We start from the raw sequence: 18,775 nt of genomic DNA, 5'->3' as shown, positions 1-18,775 counted from the left end.
TCCCCAATCGTCATGGTGCCCAAACCGGATGGGTCTCAAAGATTCTGTATTGATTACCGCAAGGTAAACGCCGTGACGAAAACAGATTCTTTCCCCATTCCCAGACTAGAAGACTGCATTGACAGGGTCGGAAATTCTGCATATGTCAGTAAAATAGACCTTCTAAAGGGATACTGGCAGGTGCCCTTGACCGACAAAGCCAGAGAGATTTCTGCCTTTGCTACACCAGATGGCTTGTTCCAATGCAAAGTAATGCCATTCGGCATGAAAAATGCTCCAGCCACCTTCCAACGGCTGACAAACCAAATCATTGCCGGACTTGACCACTGTGTAGTATACATTGATGACATCCTTGTGTACAGTGACACGTGGGAGGAGCACATTACACACTTGCGGCAACTTTTTGATCGACTCAGGGAGGCCGGATTGGTGATTAATTTGGCAAAGAGTGAATTTGCAAAGGCCAAAGTGGTGTATCTCGGGCATGTAGTCGGTCAGGGACAAGTATTGCCAAGAGAAGCCAAGGTAGAGGCTATACTAGGCTTTCCCATCCCCCAATCCAAGAAGGAGTTGCTCAGATTTCTGGGCATGGCTGGTTTCTACAGGAAATTTGTACCAAATTTCAGCACAGTAGTCACCCCCCTAACAAACCTGCTGAAGGGCAAGGCAAAGTACACCTGGACTGATGAGTGTCAAAGAGCCTTCGAGAAACTAAAGGCAGTCCTTGCTAATGAGCCTGTTTTGGCAGCTCCTGACTTCGCAAAGCCATTCAAGGTGGCAATAGATGCTAGCGATATAGGAGTGGGAGCGGTTTTGCTCCAAGAAGATGAAGAAGTCACTGAACGACCAGTTAGCTACTTCTCCAAAAAATTGAACGCATACCAGAAGAAGTACTCCACAATTGAGAAGGAGGCTCTCAGTCTCATCCTTGCCCTCCAGCAATACGAAGTGTACTTGACAAATAGCAAAGGGGAGGTCACAGTCTATACTGACCACAACCCCTTGGTCTTTTTAGACCGGTTCAAAATGAAGAACAACAGGTTGTTCAGATGGAGCATGATGACGCAGCCATATGCACTCAAAATCAAATATGTGGCAGGCAAAAACAATGTAATTGCCGACGCTCTGTCAAGAGTGTAACATGAAGAGAGTATCAAAGGTGAAAAGTTTTCACCGCATATCATTTCCAGTGTATGTGTTAAGCATATTCATTAATGTGTGCAAAACAGTTTGATATGATTGTATAAGCTCCGAGAATCCAAGCAATATCATTGTAAATAGTATCCATGAAAAGAGAACATGGAATTAATATAGCTATCCAAAAGGCATGTGATAGTATGTGATTATTGTTGCTTGACTTGGACTTTACCTCACATTCGTTGTAAATAACAATGAGAAATTGTGAAGGTAAAAGAAACCCTTGCTACAGCAAGGCTTTCTTTTTCCCATGGGGGATGGTGTCACAAATGTACACACTAGTAGTTATGTACAGTATGATGTACTGTATGCATGGCTGTTTTAATGTGTATGTACACAGGTTGACCAGATTAATGGAGAACATTCTATGTGGTATAGATATAGTACATACAGGCTGACCAGATAAGTGGAGAATTTTCTAGGTGGTATACAATGTAGCTATACAGTACATGCATGTAACAGGAAATACATTATAGCTCACTCAATCTAGAATGATTTCACCCATTCCAGAAAGTTCTGGGAAGTGCTAACATATTTGGCTGAGTGAGGCACTGTCCCTGTAGCCCAATGTGATTGGTAGTTATTCTTGGCAGTGATGTTTTGTACATAGTTAGGCAGTGAGTCATCCAGGTTTCCTGGAACTTAGACTGGCTAGTAGGTTGGAGAGAGTTATAGAATGTGCTAGAAGGGGTGAATAGATAGTATATAAGCTAGAGAAATTCTGCAGTAGGCAGAGTACCCAACACCTCTGCTCTGAGAGTTACGTCACTTCTGGCTCTGAAGCGACTTGTTATAGTCAGTCGTGTGTTACCTGCTGACCTATTATGTTTGTGGAGATAAGGCCTGGGAGACATTTTGCCTGCAGAGAATTAATGTGCCTTCATTGGACTCCATATTTTAATGTCAATGGACATTGCTACGGCAAAGCTGTGACGGGCTGGATTCCTCGCTGGACACTATAAAGTGAATCATCATTCAACGCATCGACTGGACGTGATCGTTGGATTCTGCACATTTCGCAGTGAACATTATACCGTGGACTATCGTAACCTGCGCCTCTGGAGTTACGTCAGAGGAATCATTCATCCGTGCGTCAAGGATCATTCGTCTGTGCATCGAACATCGTATTTGGACACTTTCAAAGGATTATTTAATACGTGTAAGTGATTCCACTACCGATTTATAACTGTTTCTATTGATCATTGTTGTACTGATGTGACGCTGATTACCAGTCTGTACCCACAATATCACTGTTAATAAACCGCCTGAACATCAGTTGATTGTTTCTTTTGTGCGATCATTCTCAAAGTGATTTTGGTCGTAACAATAAACAAACTACTGCACTTTTTCTCTGAGTGCTCAATTTTCAGGTCAACTACAAAAATGTTTGCCTTTATTAATCCATGCCCATATAATATAGAAATGTACAATTTATCACGGACTAAGGATCAATCAATCAAAATACAATCAATGACAGGAATATCAATTAATAAGTTCAGTCCTGTTTACTATCAGTGTAATATTTTGTCAGCATCTCCATTGTCATTAAGAGTGGCAATATCACAATCATTACATCACCATCACCATGACACCATCACCATGACACCATCACCATGACACCATCACCATCACCATCACCATCACCATCACCATCACCATCACCATCACCATCACCATCACTGACACCATCACCATCACCATCACCATCACCATCACCATCACCATCACCATCACTGACACCATCACCATCAGCATCACCATCACCATCACCACCATCAGCATCACCATCACCATCACCATCATCACTATCACCATCACCCTCACCATGACACCATCACCATAACCATCACCATCACCATGACACCATCACCATCACCATCACCATCACCATCACCATCACCATCACCATCACCATCACCATGACACCATCACCATCACCATCACCATCACCATGACACCATCACCATCACCATGACACCATCACCATCATCACCATCACCATCACCATCACCATGACACCATCACCATGACACCATCACCATCATCATGACACCATCGCCATCGCCAACGCCACCGCCACCGCCACCATCACCATCACCATCACCATCACCATCACCATCACCATCACCATCACCATCACCATCACCATCACCATCACCATCACCATCACCATCACCATCACCGTCATAATCACCATCACCATCACCATCACCATGACACCATCACCACCACCATCATCATCACTATCACAATCACCACTGTCTTCTTCATCCTCAAAGAAGTGATTTGTTCTACAAATTGAAAGATGTTTGTAAAATAAAAAAAGATATTTGCTTCAATGAAATTGTTTCCCATGATAAAAAAGCCCTCTTACTTGAAATCATCTACTTTCTTGAAGGGGGGGGGGGGGAGACTTGTTCTAATATACAAGCACACTTTTTACAAACAAACAAACAAACAAAAAAAAAACATTCTTGAAACAATTGCATTTTACAACTCTGATTTAAACAGACAAGTGGACTCAATCTGTGCGGAAAGAGCCACTTCCGATAAAATGGCTTCCATTCTTGAATGGTGGTACTCACTCTAATAATGAATTCAAGCTGCGTGTGACGGCAGACGGCCGGTTGCATGCAATCAGCACTATGGGAATTGTGTAGGTCGAGAATGGGTATTGCTTCTCCGGCTCTTTGGTGTGACTCGGCTCTCTCGGCTCGGGGGCAATCGTGGGCACACCAGCAACTGCCACATCTCTTGGTCTGCCGTGAACGTGATTGTCGTCGTGGTGCTGCTCCAGGTTCACTGTGAATGATAGGGACGGCACGAGAGTTTAATATGCATCCACGTTACGGTTCTATGACGTTTGCTCCTCCAACAATTGCTCCCATGAAATATTTGCATGCTAAGCCAAACATAAATTCTACCCACAAACATGTCCCTATCCCCAATCCTAATCCTCACATCAAACTAAACCTAAAACCTTATCACAACCCTAACCATAACCCTAAGTCCTTGGCAAAATTAAGACCATAGAAACTGTCGCAGGAGCAAATATCTTGACACCACACATGAATGCACAACTGGGGGAAAACAATGCAATGTAAATAACTAAAGCATCTTATTACTGGTTCAATCACACTATTTATGCAACGTTACTCACTATAAAAGGAATGAACTATTATGAAAACACAGATTCGTCATCACGCTATACATGTATAACGTGCACAGGCAACTCCTCAAGACTGGCAGATTTCTTTCATTATATCAAAATTTTATCATTGCCGAACAAATGTAAAAATGTATAAATAATTGGGGGACCCAAACTAAATTTCATTGGTTGTAAAAGGAGTGCAGTGTATCATAAAAGATGCATGGACTACGTCAATGGAACAATCTAAACACAATCTGAGACACTGTGCCATTACACAAACACACAAACTTAAACCTAAAACACAACTCATCCTTGTACTGTATGCCATATCTTTAGCAAGTCTAAATTGTCGCGAATTGGGACTTCCCGACGATTTCGCGAGTGGTTAAATTCACGATTGTGGAGCATGATTTCGCGAGTGGTTAAATTCACGATTGTGGAGCACAGTACTGAACAGAGAATGTATGTGCGCACATCCCTTTCATGTCAGATTCAGAGTTCATATTTTCGCGTGTTTTTAAATTTGCAAACCGCATTCGATTCGCGAAATTTGCGAAAATAAAAACCTCGCGAAATATTTGGCATATGCAGTATTGTATTTCACTCCTTGTGAGTCTTATTTTACCAAGGTTTCTGATGACTGTCTAGATATTTCAAAAACTGTAATTCAGTAACCAATGCAACAGCTCTTTCTGCAGACTACTTTCCTTTCTTCTTTCAAGCAGCACATTCACCAAAACAAATCTAATGAAATCATGTGTTTTACAAAAATAGTTGTTGAGATTTAATGGTACAAGAGGTTTCAATTTCAAGATATGGCCTAAACTGACAAACTGATCTTAATGGGATTTTGTCACAGTTCTGACTGATTGAATGCCCTCCCCTGCTATATTGTACTAGCGTAGGCGCACTCAAGCTTGATGAACTTGGATTGCACAAAGAAGGGACTTGCACAAACAGTGGATTTTGTGAGTTTGGCTGGACCTTTGACCCTCACTCTTACTACTAAATTCAGGGCTGCCAAAATTCACCCATCAAAAATTAGGGAGAATCCAAAGAGTAAACCGTATGGCAACATACATCTTTCTCAACGAACAACAGCAACAACAACAACAATAACAACAAATGATTCCTAAATCAGGGGAATATTTGTATTCTCCTATCCAGAATTAAAGAGATATTGAAGTTGTCAGATGTAGGCTCCTGCAGAATCGGGGGAAGATTTGGAAACTCTATTAGATTTGGCTGTGATTTGATAAAACACTTGCCTGATCATTCAATTCTGCATGGCTGGATATATATTGGTAAAATACTTGTATTTCTGGAATCATTGACTGAACGATAAAAAGTTAAGAATATGAGATTGATACTTGATTTCACTTAAATTTTGCCCTTGTGTTGGTGAGAAAGCATGTTACGATACACCCAGACATGGCTCCCCTTCTGATTGGGATGCTCATCTTATCATGCAAAACATATCTTGTGTTTGACAAATCCTTCCCATCATACCATACAGTACTTCTGGTTGAAATTGTTGATGTTATAAGTCATGAAACAAAACAGAGCAGTATCATGATAGTCTACTGAATTCACTCTGTAATGCAAATGAAACATTGGTGATTACAGAACTAAAATATATTGAGGATTGCCTGATGTATAAACCCAACAACCAAAACAGAATATCATCAGAAATGTAAACATTGTTGGCAAAGAAGGCATTCATTTACCATCATACCATGCATCAAATATATTGTGCAAATGCCATGAAATCAGAATGTACTTCCAAAGTGTGCTACCCTTATGCACAACGCAACAATTAGCACGAGACTGATGTGTTGCATAAAGTCTGAACATTCTGACAGAAGGATGAATACACACAAAATCTCAGCTCATGGGCTTCAATGTCACTGTGTTTGCATTTTGAGCAATAAGCAGTGCATTACATGTGATCATAATTTATACATTACCTGGTACTGTCTGGTTTTGATTATGTAACAGAAGTCTGGTTTACTTACTCTTAGAGAGGATCTTGTGCTTCTCTTGGTCAATTTCCTTCAGCAGTTGTTCATTTATCACCATTTGGTCCTTCAGACGCACCTGCAGCCTGTTTAATCTCTCCGACAGTTCTCTGGAAGACTTGGCCTGACAAAATGGCATGATAACGATTTCGCAAATCAATGACAAGTTCTGATTTACATGTGAAAGATCTGGTAAGAACACCTACACTAATGCTCACAAGTATGATTTGCTTATCATGGCAGCTACGGAAGCAATGAACACGTTTAAGCAAGTAACCATGGTACTGACAGCTTTGAGTCTTCTCCAAAAGAACTGGAAATGAGGATAAAGTGCCTTGCCTAGGGGCACAACCACTCCAGCCAAGAGACTTGAACCAGCGACCTTGTGATTAATAGTTCATGGTCTTAATATCTAATGAGGTACAACAACTCCTCCTAATACAGATCAGTGAGGTAGAACTGTTTTGTTTCTCTGCATACCCCTTAGCAAGCCTCATGCCCAAGTCACACCATGAGCCAGACTTCTTCTTGGCAATATCAAACACAGGTTTCAAGGTGATGGAATATAAGTACGACAAATATATTAAAGACAAACGAAGCAGCACTATTCTGAACCATACTGTACACATATCATTTTAGGACAATTTTTAGATTTGATCATATGTTTGGTGTTTAAAAAAAAAGCAACAACAACAAAAGCAAACAAACAAACAAAAAACCCACCTCTCTGCTTGCTTGTTGTAAAGATTGATCTACACTGTATAATACGCGATAACCAGGACATCATTCACTCTTTTTTTGCAAAGGAAAGGGCATGGTAGATCCTTTAAAAGGGATGTTGTGATATTTTGACAACTGGACTAATTTCTCATACATACATTCGCACAAAATGGGGTCATGTGAAATGACTGGCATAAACTTTCTTTCAACCTTTGAAAATGAAGTTTGATTTGGGCCCCATTTTATCAAAAGATAATCGATTATGAATCTCCTTACCACACACACTGCCATAGACTTAAATTCCAACTCAACTATATAATCAATTATAACTCTTCATAAAACAGGGCCTTGGTCTACCAGTCAGAAATCTGGTCTGTTATAAAACTAACCCCCAGCTGGAAGAGGTAAGAGTCCAAATGCTATTTAACAATGTAGCTGTGCCTACAGCTTGAATTCATTTCATAATGGGACACCAGTTCATTAAAATGTTTTCTGGAAATTGTGCATCAACTTCATAAGATAAGCAATGTGTACTGAACATTTTAATCTTTTTTCTTTTCTTTTTTTACAATGGCTTAAATTATTGTAAAGACAAACTTTTACTGTTCTGTATGAGTTCATCACATTTATCAAAGCCAATTTACAATTTGTCAGATACAAGTATGGGGAAGAATTTTCCACCTGAACCAACAAGTTCCTAGAAATACATTTTAAAAGACCAATCTTCATGTTTCCTTGCCAAATAAGCAAATTGTGATCCCTATTTCTAATCTTATGCACATTTCATGTAAGATCAATCTAATCTTTAGAAAACTATGACTTATGCAGTGAAATTAAAGGTGCTAATCCAATAATAACCAAATGATAGTTTCTGCAGCAAATGAAACAAAACAAAACAAGAACATTCCTCTAGGATTCCATGGGTTAAAAGTTATCTTTTCATTTAAACGATACTGTACTTTCAAGGAAATAGGAGACCTAATGCAAGCCTGCATTCTTTCTCAGTGGCACGTAGAGCTTTGTTAAACTGATTCTCTCTCTCTCTCTCTCTCTCTCTCTCTCTCTGATGTATTAAAGAAATCCACACATGGACTCTTTTGAGCTTTTTCTATCTGATAACTAATTTTAAGCAGATGATTGCACATTGAAGTTGGATTTCGCATCTTCAGGCAAATGACAATCCATGTTTGAGAATGAAAGACTACCAGTCTTGGTCACAAGGACAGCATACAGTAGGTCAAAGGTTAATATGCTGGCTAATGTGAGAGACCCTCTTCCTCCTATCCATCCATCCCAAGGCCAAGAATAATGGGCAGACAAAGAACAGTCTTCAATGTCTGATCTCCTTGTTTAGCTATTACATTACAATGTGCATGTTCCTACACATACACTTACGTACATATAGACTACATTACATGTGTCCAATAATGGGCTGTTTGTTGTTGCTGGGTTTTTTTCCACACACACAAATACACACACACACACACACACACACACACACAGACACTTTCCAACATACAAGTGATATTGTTACACTGTCATTTCATGAGAAAGTACAGATGTACATAGTGTACTATCCGGTCTCATTAAAAGAGACTATCTAGCGTTGGATATCAACTGGGCATTGATACTTGTAGTTTTAGATCGTGATACAGCTGGACATTTCCTCTGCCACGTATACACTGTAGGTGTTGCCATAAATGGGTGGTGCACGACTCATTGACTGGAACTGGATAATCAAACATTCACAATTCTTTCTACTCCACCACCTGCCAGTTCAGCTCATAAAGAGTCAGAAAGCATGACAAGGTACACTACATAGTGTCGTCTTTACTGACTGCAATTCCATTTTTTTTTAGAGTAGAGAAAAAGAAAATGTATGATTGTCTTTTTTTTCCTCCCATTAGCGCCCTTCAAAAGGCACTGCACAATGCAGCAAAGTCCATTAAAAGTATCGGTGGTGATTTGAATTGGATTATGCTTACAGTAAATACCGGTACTACCTACACAACACAAGGTGTAGATACTCATTTCCATGTGCATACATGTATTGTACTGTATTCATCATTTTAGGGAGTCTAAATTTTGCTGAATCAGGCTTTTTAAACCATATCTTCATGCACCTTGTTCACTTACTGTGTACTACACACAATTGAATGAAGAGACTCCAACTCTCCCGTTTTCGACGGGAGATCTCCCGCCGAAAACCCATTTTTGCAAAATCTCCCGTTCTCCCGCTTATGATTTAATTTCTCCCGCCCTGGCTCTGTGTCTCCTGTTGGAAAGGATTTCTTACTTATTGCTATCATATGTTGAAAAAATGAGCCTTAATAGCACCAGAGAGCTTATAGAACCCTGGGAATTTCGTGCTTCGCACACATCAACTTGGAATCTCCCGTTTGCTAGGGGTTTCAGGCGGGAGAATCTCCAGATCAGAAGGTGCTTTGGGTTGGAGTCTCTGTGAATGGATACATGTACGCATAGCACATTACATTCAATGATTAGTGCTGGGATCAGAGTTAATATGATAGCACCAAACTTGCGAAATTCATGAAAATAAAAGCCCCTTAAAATATATTGTATATATGGCGGACACAGTACATTACACTGCATGAGTTAACATGCAAGCAAGAGCAAATGACTTGCTCTTTTCAGTACATCATGAAAATGGCTATGATCAATTTGAATAAAACATGTGTAATTGTTATCAGCTATCTAAATACTTACCACACGATCATTGGGTTCAGCACCTCTGCCAAAGAGAAAATATGCTGTGATGTTCCACATGATGAAGACTATGATAAACCAAGTGATGGTCGTTACGGTTCCATGACGCTTCATGATTCTGATTCTGTACTGTGTTGATTCTGTGGAAACAAAATTCAAAACACATACACACACACATGTAAAAAAAGGATGTTTCAATTCGTCAGAACTAAATTTGTATTAAAGGGATGGTACAGTTTCGGTTGAGATGGGGCAACAGGTTTCCAACATTTTTTTTTTAGATGATTTTTTGAGATAATGAGAAACCTCTTTACCATGGGATATGAAAGAACATAATTCTAAAAGGAATTCAAAGTTTATTTGATGAAAATTGGTTTTGAAATGGCTGCGATACCCAAAACAAAGCAATCCTGATAAAAGGTGGGACCCATCTTTTATTAGAATAGTTGTTTTACTTTGTTTCTGAATATCTCAGCCATTTCAAAACCGATTTCCATCAAATAAACTTCAAAGTCCTCTTAGAACTGAGTGCTCTTTAACATTTCATAAAGAGGTTTCTAAATATCTTGCAAAAAGTTAAAGGCTGAATCCTCACCTCAACCAATACTATACTAAGATCCCTTTAATCTACTCTACATTGTAGGCATTGACATAATGAGCCAATATTCTAAAACATGATTACCATCTTATCTTTAAAACATGCCCCTTTCTCTGGACATCCACACAGTTGTCTATCCATGTACTCCGACCAAATAATCATAGAAACATTTGCATGAGAAGTAGAGTATTATTGTTGTTTTTAGTTGTGGTCCAGACACTTAGTTGACAAGTTTAGAATCACTGACATATAAGTACAGTGCTTCCTTGGAAAATGAAAATGATATGTTGAACAGTAAACAGAGAATTATATGGATTGCATTGATACAATGTACATATGTGACCGTGCACCTCAAAACGAACATAAAGTCGCACACACTGATTTTGCGTGAGGACTGAAAATAAGTGAAATGGGTCAACCTAGCCAAACTTGACTTTTTCATATTTTCTGAAAGAGCGGGTCTTCTTTTACATTATGCTAAAATTTGGTATCATAAAACGGGCAGGAAAGTGTGTTTTTTTAGCAGTTTATCTCGAACATTTTTGGTAGAATAGTGTGATTAGGTGTGTCTTTAGAATCCCTTTTTCATTTCTGAAAAACCTTGTCCACACTCTTCACTTTCAACTCTAATAACTTTTGAAAGGATAGAGCTACTGCTTTGAAAGTTGGCATTAATTATGGACAGAATGTGTTAATGAGGCATGCTTAATTTCAGTTTAATCTGATAATCCCTTCATTGTTGTTACTCTGGTGGTTTACTTCCTGTCTTTTGTCCCATTCATTGCACAGCCAGTACGGCTTGGTAAAGATTAAGCGCTCGAATAGACACTGTACTTCAGAGCCTCTTTTCTCACTTCACACTTTTCCTGAGTTTGTGCTTTCTTTCCAATATTTAGGCATGTTAGGAGAGTCCATTTGATTTGAGTTATACATCATTTTAAAGCTTAAAGTCTGCTCTTTCAGAATATGGTCTTAACTAAAAATTCATGTCTGGCGACTTTATGTTTGTTTTGAGGTGCAGTGTCACATATGCTCTGCATGTACTCTACTACAATGTTGTGTAGCTGGAATGAAGATTTGAAGCAAAGTGACTCTACCAGACTCTATTAGACGAAAGGAACATGATCTTTCAGTCAATTTCGGTCAGTCTATTTCAGTTCATATGGCATATTCTCCATTATCTTGCAAGAGCTCTTTTGACATTTTGACAAACCAGTGTACGTATGAATAACATCAAGTCACTTTGACCTCTTTTTGTATGCCTTCCCAAGTACCTGTAGGGTATCAGTGGGTTAAAAGACTCCTCAGGTATCAAAGCAGGAACATGCTAGCATTGCACTGTCGTTCAAAGTAACATCAATGTACGGTTTGTACTGTATGTTCGACTGAGCAGTGTACAGCAATAGCATTTCCAGATGACATGTACAGTGTCTTTATTTGAATAACACTTGTGGTATCTTTAAGTTACCATATTTAAAAGATCACTATAGAATTAGGAATTCCCGAGACGAATATCACATTATGGCCATATTACAGTACAGGTAAAATTGTATGTTGACTAATTATGCAGACATTTGAACAATCTCACCTTAAGAAGGGGGGGGGGGGGGGGGGAATAAATACAATGTACGTAATGAGTAACACTTATTGAAAATTAGGCCAAAGCACACAGGCCCAACAGACATCTGTATAAAAGAAAATATTAAACAGCCTGTATGCAACGCTGCATACTGGCATTGGTACGACAGCTTCCGTAATGGTTCACACACTTTTCAGTTGGGGCAATTTACAACTACATGTACAAGAGCATCACTTGCTGCTGCACTACTATTGCTGAAGAAATGATTGAAGCATGGCAGTACCACAAGCTGACTTTTCAGATAATTCAGAACTTTTGGCCAATGATTTTTGATCTGGATTTATCACCTTACAGCTTCAAAAGGGCAGATGTGGAAAAATTCAAGCAAAATTCCCCTGTTGGATAAATGGATTTCAAATGGGAATCAAATGGGTAAAGAAATTCATGAAAGGTTATAAATGCGTATACATGAATTTTTCGTATTCTGGTAGATTTCAAAAATAAAAATTTGGGATAGACAGCCTTGAGTAACATACAATGTACACATGTGTACCGATTATTTTTTGAAATTTTAAGTTAAATACTCTCTATATAGCAAACAACAGACACTGAAACTTCTGAAACCTGATTGAGTGTAAACACATTATACAGTATATGACAAAGGTTGAAGCCAACCACCATAGATAATCCCAAAACTTCAAAATTCTGAGAGCCTAAAAAGATGTTTCAAAAGTGTTTCCTTTTCATCTGAGAAGATGGCTGGATAGCCCATATTCAGCTGCAATATCTGATCATCCATGGGGTCCAGTTGGATGTAAGGTGGGACCACTTCACAGGTTAAACACCCTGCTCTTTGCAATAAATAAATGTAGCTGGATCTTTTACTTGCATGAGTTGTGACTCTCTCACTCACGGAACCTCTATTTTATGTCCTATCCAAGGGACAGACTGTTTTGCCTCTAACTCGTGGGGACGGTATGATTACACACAACATTGCTCAGTGGGACCCGGGAATCAAACCGGGGTCCTTTGGCTCGTGAGGCAGAACTGAGCTAACTCACCGCCCTAGTCCTTGTAATGATAGGCATATTGGAAAGAGCATATCATTCTCAACTCTTGGACTTGGTAAACGTGCACTGACATGACATGGAATTTCTATAATATCATTACAATACTACTATTAAGAATTACTCAAACCTTTCCAGCTGGTGGTCATAATGTCACTGGATACATTGTACATCTGTCTTAAAGAAATTCATAATCGATAGACTCTAAGTCTAACATTATAAATTACTATGCAATACATGTCATCATATATTTAGCATCTGCTACTTGACTTTAGGTCTACCATGGACTTGATGGTGAACGGAGGTAGGCCCTACTGTGTATTTCTTTGATCCCATCTTCACTGCCCCTACATGATTATGTGCATCTTAAATGAGTACATTCAATGCTCAGACATTAGATGATAATTGTGTAATCATTCATCATACACGACAAAAGAACCATTTCTCTCATTTCGGTCATATTTGGCTGTGGTGCATTTTTAGTCTATACTACCTCTGAATAAACACCAATGGTGGAGAGCAGCAAACCTAAAAACATGACAGATTTTGTGTCACAAAATTGGTAATTACTGAAGTGGACATTTGAGGACATGCATACCATTAGTAGTAACACTGTTCAATGTTAAGACATATATACCTAGGGTATTGCTCTCTAATATTACGGTCCATGTTTACTCTGAAAAAAAAAAAATTGCGAAAATAGGGAAAAATATATTACAAATCACAATCAACCTGCTAAAATATTTGCTTTCTCTTGTAAAGTACACTGTCTGTGCACTTTGCAATTAAAATTGCTACAACCCTGCCCCTAACTGCAAATTATACATTTTTCTTGATTTAAGAAAGGTATTATCTTCTGCACATCTAGTTTTGATGATTTAGATTTCCCAAAGTGCCGTCTTGTCTTTATCCAGGCCGTTTGTCGATGGTGATGATGATATCGATGCAGGAAAGCATGTTTAAATGTTTTTGTGATGCTTTTGACAGAAACAGGTGCATGAATAATAAAACGAGCGATGAACGTCCATGTAGAACATTAGGTGGGCAGTATAACCATATAGGTCCATAACTATACACAGCCCTGTCGCTGTACACAAGTGTTGCGACAGGGCTGTACCTACTGGAGGCCACGCAATCTTTAAATTCCGGGGCGCCAGCATTATTCTGAATTTTACTACACCACATTTTTTACTCAGACTATGTAGGATTAAAACTAGATCTATATAGCTTCCATCTTTTGCTATCAATATTGACATACAGATTCCACAACTTACCAAAAATGAAACCTTTTTAATCGTATACGCCGCAGAAATCGTAAACGGCAGACACGATTCGAAATGTCGGCGCAGCACTGCAAAATGGTGGGCAAAGGGGGCGCTGTCAACCGTGCGGGCGTTCAAACTCTAGCAGCGCATTTTGTATCGTTCAAAGCTGGGAAAGATTTATTTTGAATCGCCCAGTGATGATCAGCATTCCGGGTTAAGATTGGACTTTTTGCTCAGTGTATGTTGTGTGAGGGCTCACTATGGACTGATACATGTATGTATACCATGCCCATAATCCAAGCATTTCAATTCAGGTATAGTGATTCATAAAATTTGTGATAAGAATGTACAAAATTTCAACAGTTTTGTTGTTGTGTGGCCATGTTTGAGGGTCTTCAGTAGACTGGTGTATCACTATCAGAGCTCGTCTGACGCCGTGCTGGCGCACGGGGACGCCGTGCTTTGCCTTTGCACGGCGTCTGGTCGGGCTAATTTAATTAATAAGTCCATGGATCTACCATTCAAAGTCCAAACGGTAACACACACCACAATGGGAAGCGGACAAACATTGAATCATTGACTGTGCATTCAAAACGAAAACTGCCTGAAAGAAAACATTTATTTTTTCCTTTTGACCTTATAAAGTTATATACTATAAAACTAAAGTCAGTAAAGTCCCTTCTCATAGCTCAGACTACCTCACAATTTTGCATTTTTTACAACTGTGGCTAGACGGACATAATATAGCCAGGTGCCCGCACCTCGTCAGGGGCCCGAATACCGTCACCCCGCTTAAAATCGTTTTGAGCGCACTGAACAAAAATGTATGCCCGGGACTGTGTTCTGTACGCTTGAAACTTGGCAGGGCTACCACAACCAAGCAAATTGTGGTGAAAACCGAACAGTTTTTCGTGAAAATCTGAAATTTTAGTAGGGCTATAGGAATACGTGTTATATGTCACCCGCACGCATCTTTTACGTGTATGTCTATGGGAACATCACGGTCACCCGCACACGTCTTTTACGTGCTAAGTCTATGGGAGAGCGGGTGACGAGTTGCGGGCGACTTCCTTAGCGCGCAACTTTTTCGCATCGTTCGCCTTTGACGACGATAGCTGCGAATTTTCAATATCGATCAGTGAACTTGTGATTCCATTGGAATTTTCAGCATTTTTCCTGTATGTGAGTTGGATTTCAAAGAATTTCAGTGGCGAAATGTGATTCAATTATGGGCAAACATTAACTATGACGAGGTGCGGGTCACCCAAGTATACTCAATAAACTGTAAATTTACTGTGCTGGACCAGATGGCATCCCTTCTCGTCTTTTGAAGATGCTTGCCTGTGAACTCACACCCGTCCTGACAACTCTGTTTCAAGCATCACTACAGCAAGGAACCATCCCACTGGATTGGAAGAAGGCAAATGTAACTGCCATCTTCAAAAGTGGAGAGCGAAATAAAGCCAGCAATTACAGACCCATCTCACTTACAGCAATCACATGCAAAGTCCTTGAGCACATTGTGTGTAGCCAGATGATGTCACACCTTGATAGCAACAATATATTGACAGATGCTCAACATGGTTTCAGGAAAAGAAGATCCTGTGTCACCCAACTACTCATGAGTACCCATGATCTGCTGAAAGGCATAGATAGAGGTGAGCAGCATGATGCCATCTTGCTAGATCTCTCTAAAGCCTTTTATAAGGTACCACATCGTCGCCTGCTTTGTAAACTGCAGTATTATGGAATTCACAATCACACACTGAACTGGATTGAAGACTTCCTCAGGGATAGATCACAACAGGTCGTTCCCGAGGGCTCCACATCAGAAACAGCTAAAGTAACATCTGGTGTTCCGCAGGGCAGTGTCATAGGGCCCATGCTATTCCTGATCTACATAAATGACCTGCCAGACTGTCTATCTTCATCAACATCTACAAAATTGTTTGCTGATGACTGCTTTCTCTATCGTAAAATCACAACAGCTGATGATGCCAGAAATCTCCAAGATGACCTTGATGCCCTACAACGTTGGGAAGCTGACTGGCTCATGAACTTCAACCCACCAAAATGCAAGGCTCTGACCATCACCAGAAAAAAGAACCCCATCAAAAGAACATACCAAATACACGGTGAAACCCTTGAAGAAGTTTCAACAGCAAAATACTTAGGCATCCATCTTCAGCGAAATATGAAATGGAACGATCATGTCAGCCAGCTTACCAAAAAGGCAAATTCAACAAGGGCATTTTTGCAGAGAAATATTCATTCTTGTCCCAGACATGTCAAGATCCTGTGCTACAAGTCATTACTACGGCCCATTCTCGAGTATGGTTGTGAAGTTTGGGATCCATCTACCAAAGTGCTTACTCACACTCACAGTCTGGAAATGGTACAACGCCGTTACACCAGATTCATCTTCAATGACTTCAAGAACTCCAGCAGTGTCTCTGACATGCTCTCCAAACTACACTTGCCGACCTTGGAAGAGAGAAGGGCTCAATATAAAGTTATCATGATTCACCGTATCATTCACTCCATAGTAGATATACCCATGAGCAACTACCTTATACCAATCACCAGAGGCTCACTCAGAGGACATGGGCACAAGTTCCATATTCCTTTTGCCCGAACACAGGCTTTCCAGACATCGTTCTTCCCCGATTCCATACGATTGTGGAACTCACTGCCAAGTTCGACCATTTGCACCTCCACAAACCAATTTAAAGAGGAGGTGCAAAAGATCCAGCTCCGCTAGTAGAAGGATGCATGGTTTTTTACTCGCACGTAGTTAGTTTTTATGGAGTAATTGCACAGCACACTGCACATCACTCTAAAGTACGACGATACACCTCATTGGTGGACTGTACTGGAAAGGAAGAAGAAGATGTAAATACATTTTCAATTAATTATAAATTCATTATTAACGTGTATGCTCAGCTCACAATATACTAACTAGATCTAGGTTAGTTCACGCTCCAACACTTCCCGTCAGTCGGTTTAACTTACCGGCGTAAAACACGTAAATGTAGGTAGTGTACCACGGTAAATGATTGCCTAGAGCAGCTGGGCCGGCTCGGCTAGCAGTAGTGGCAGCAGCAGGTGAATGCGGGGCCGGGGAGCGTAGTTAGGGTCAACAAATAAATCATTCTTTGGATGTGTAGAACCCGTATAATCATGGCTGACGGCCCGATGAACTGCAAACATCATCTATCTCTGCATTTTGACTCTGTCTTCGACTTTGCTAAGTGTCGTACCGGCCGTAGACCCACAATTACCTCCTTCTCATTGACAACAGGATGACAGGGGCAGCAGAGATCCAGTGCTACACAGCTACATGCATTGTACTGTGTGTGTACATACAGTTCATCCCCCGTCATCAAATCCTGTGGCGCGCGCGTTTGCCTACAGCCAGCTAGCAAAGCGTGTACAAACGCCACGAAATACCGTACACGTGTACTCACCACAGAACTCTTACAAGAGTTCTGTGGTACTCACTCAGCAGCCAGCAGCTCGCGCGCTCGTTGTGCGCGTGTCTTCCAAAAATCCTTTCAGATGAAGGACGTGGGTGTACACCACCGGTTCGGTGGTGTACACTGCTCCCACCTCTATGAACTACCTTAGAATAACATAGCCAGAGTTGGCATAATTAGGCCTACGAGATGCTTTCTGAAGTGTTTGAAGTTTGAAGTTTTTATTAGCAACAACATTTTGAACACGTATATATAAGAATCATAACACATTGTATCTACATACATTATGTGAAAAGATATACTTATCTGTTACTCCTTTACAATAACATGATTAAAATAATGATGACATTTGATACATGATACATGTAGCATAATTCTACAAAGTTGCTGTTGTTAACAAAAGTGAGCATAAGTGCTAGTCGAGATTGGTCACCTTGGTCTTCATACTAAAAGCTAAATACAAAAGAGAAATGATTACATGGTTAGTTGAAATGACTGTGAATATTTATACATCATTCATTTTCTAACATAGAAAGCTAATAATACCTGATATAGTATAATATTAGAGTAGGAAATCTGCAAGGCATTTACGAAATGTAGATCTTTTGCTTTGTTCACGCATTTCTCGTGACAAAGTGGTTCCAAAATTTCCTAAGTAAGAAATCGAAAATTGTCCCTGTGTGGTTCTAAGTTTTGGTAGGTACAACATTCTTTTTTCATTTGTTCTTGTCCTGTAAGTATGATGCACAATTTGGCAATAGTCATACAGAGGGTGCGGTAAAGTTCCATTCGTAGATAAATGTAAGAACTGCGAACTTATGTAACCTATGTAAACAACATCTAGAAGTTTGAATCGTTGGAACAATGGCTCTGAATGTGTTAGCTTAACGACGAAAATGTTATAGCTCTCAGAGCCATTTTTTTTTGGAGAAATATGTATACAATCTAAGTGAGATTTATAAGTACTGCCCCATACC

At 39.9% G+C, this 18,775-nt stretch overlaps 1 protein-coding gene across 1 annotated transcript in view; it reads right to left on the bottom strand.

The window, feature by feature from the left end:
* Nucleotides 1–17,633, bottom strand: part of LOC139732177 (alpha-1,3-mannosyl-glycoprotein 2-beta-N-acetylglucosaminyltransferase-like) — a 41,200-nt gene extending 23,567 nt beyond the window's left edge. The window contains exons 1-4 of the mRNA XM_071643050.1: nt 17,335–17,633; nt 9,814–9,953; nt 6,364–6,490; nt 3,783–3,999 (exon numbers count right to left, since the gene is read on the bottom strand). Coding sequence (XP_071499151.1) covers nt 3,783–3,999; nt 6,364–6,490; nt 9,814–9,927 — 458 coding nt within the window. The 5' untranslated portion in view covers nt 9,928–9,953; nt 17,335–17,633. The remainder of the gene's footprint in view (nt 1–3,782; nt 4,000–6,363; nt 6,491–9,813; nt 9,954–17,334) is intronic.
* Nucleotides 17,634–18,775: the final 1,142 nt, after the last annotated feature.

The sequence above is a fragment of the Diadema antillarum genome, unplaced genomic scaffold (genome assembly GCF_040938485.1).
Source record: "Diadema antillarum isolate AM-2024a unplaced genomic scaffold, OU_Dant_1.0 seq00000403_RagTag, whole genome shotgun sequence".
Classification (NCBI taxonomy): domain Eukaryota; kingdom Metazoa; phylum Echinodermata; class Echinoidea; order Diadematoida; family Diadematidae; genus Diadema; species Diadema antillarum.
The sequence above is the reverse complement of the archived record's forward strand: the minus strand, read 5'-3'. Positions and strand labels throughout refer to the sequence as shown.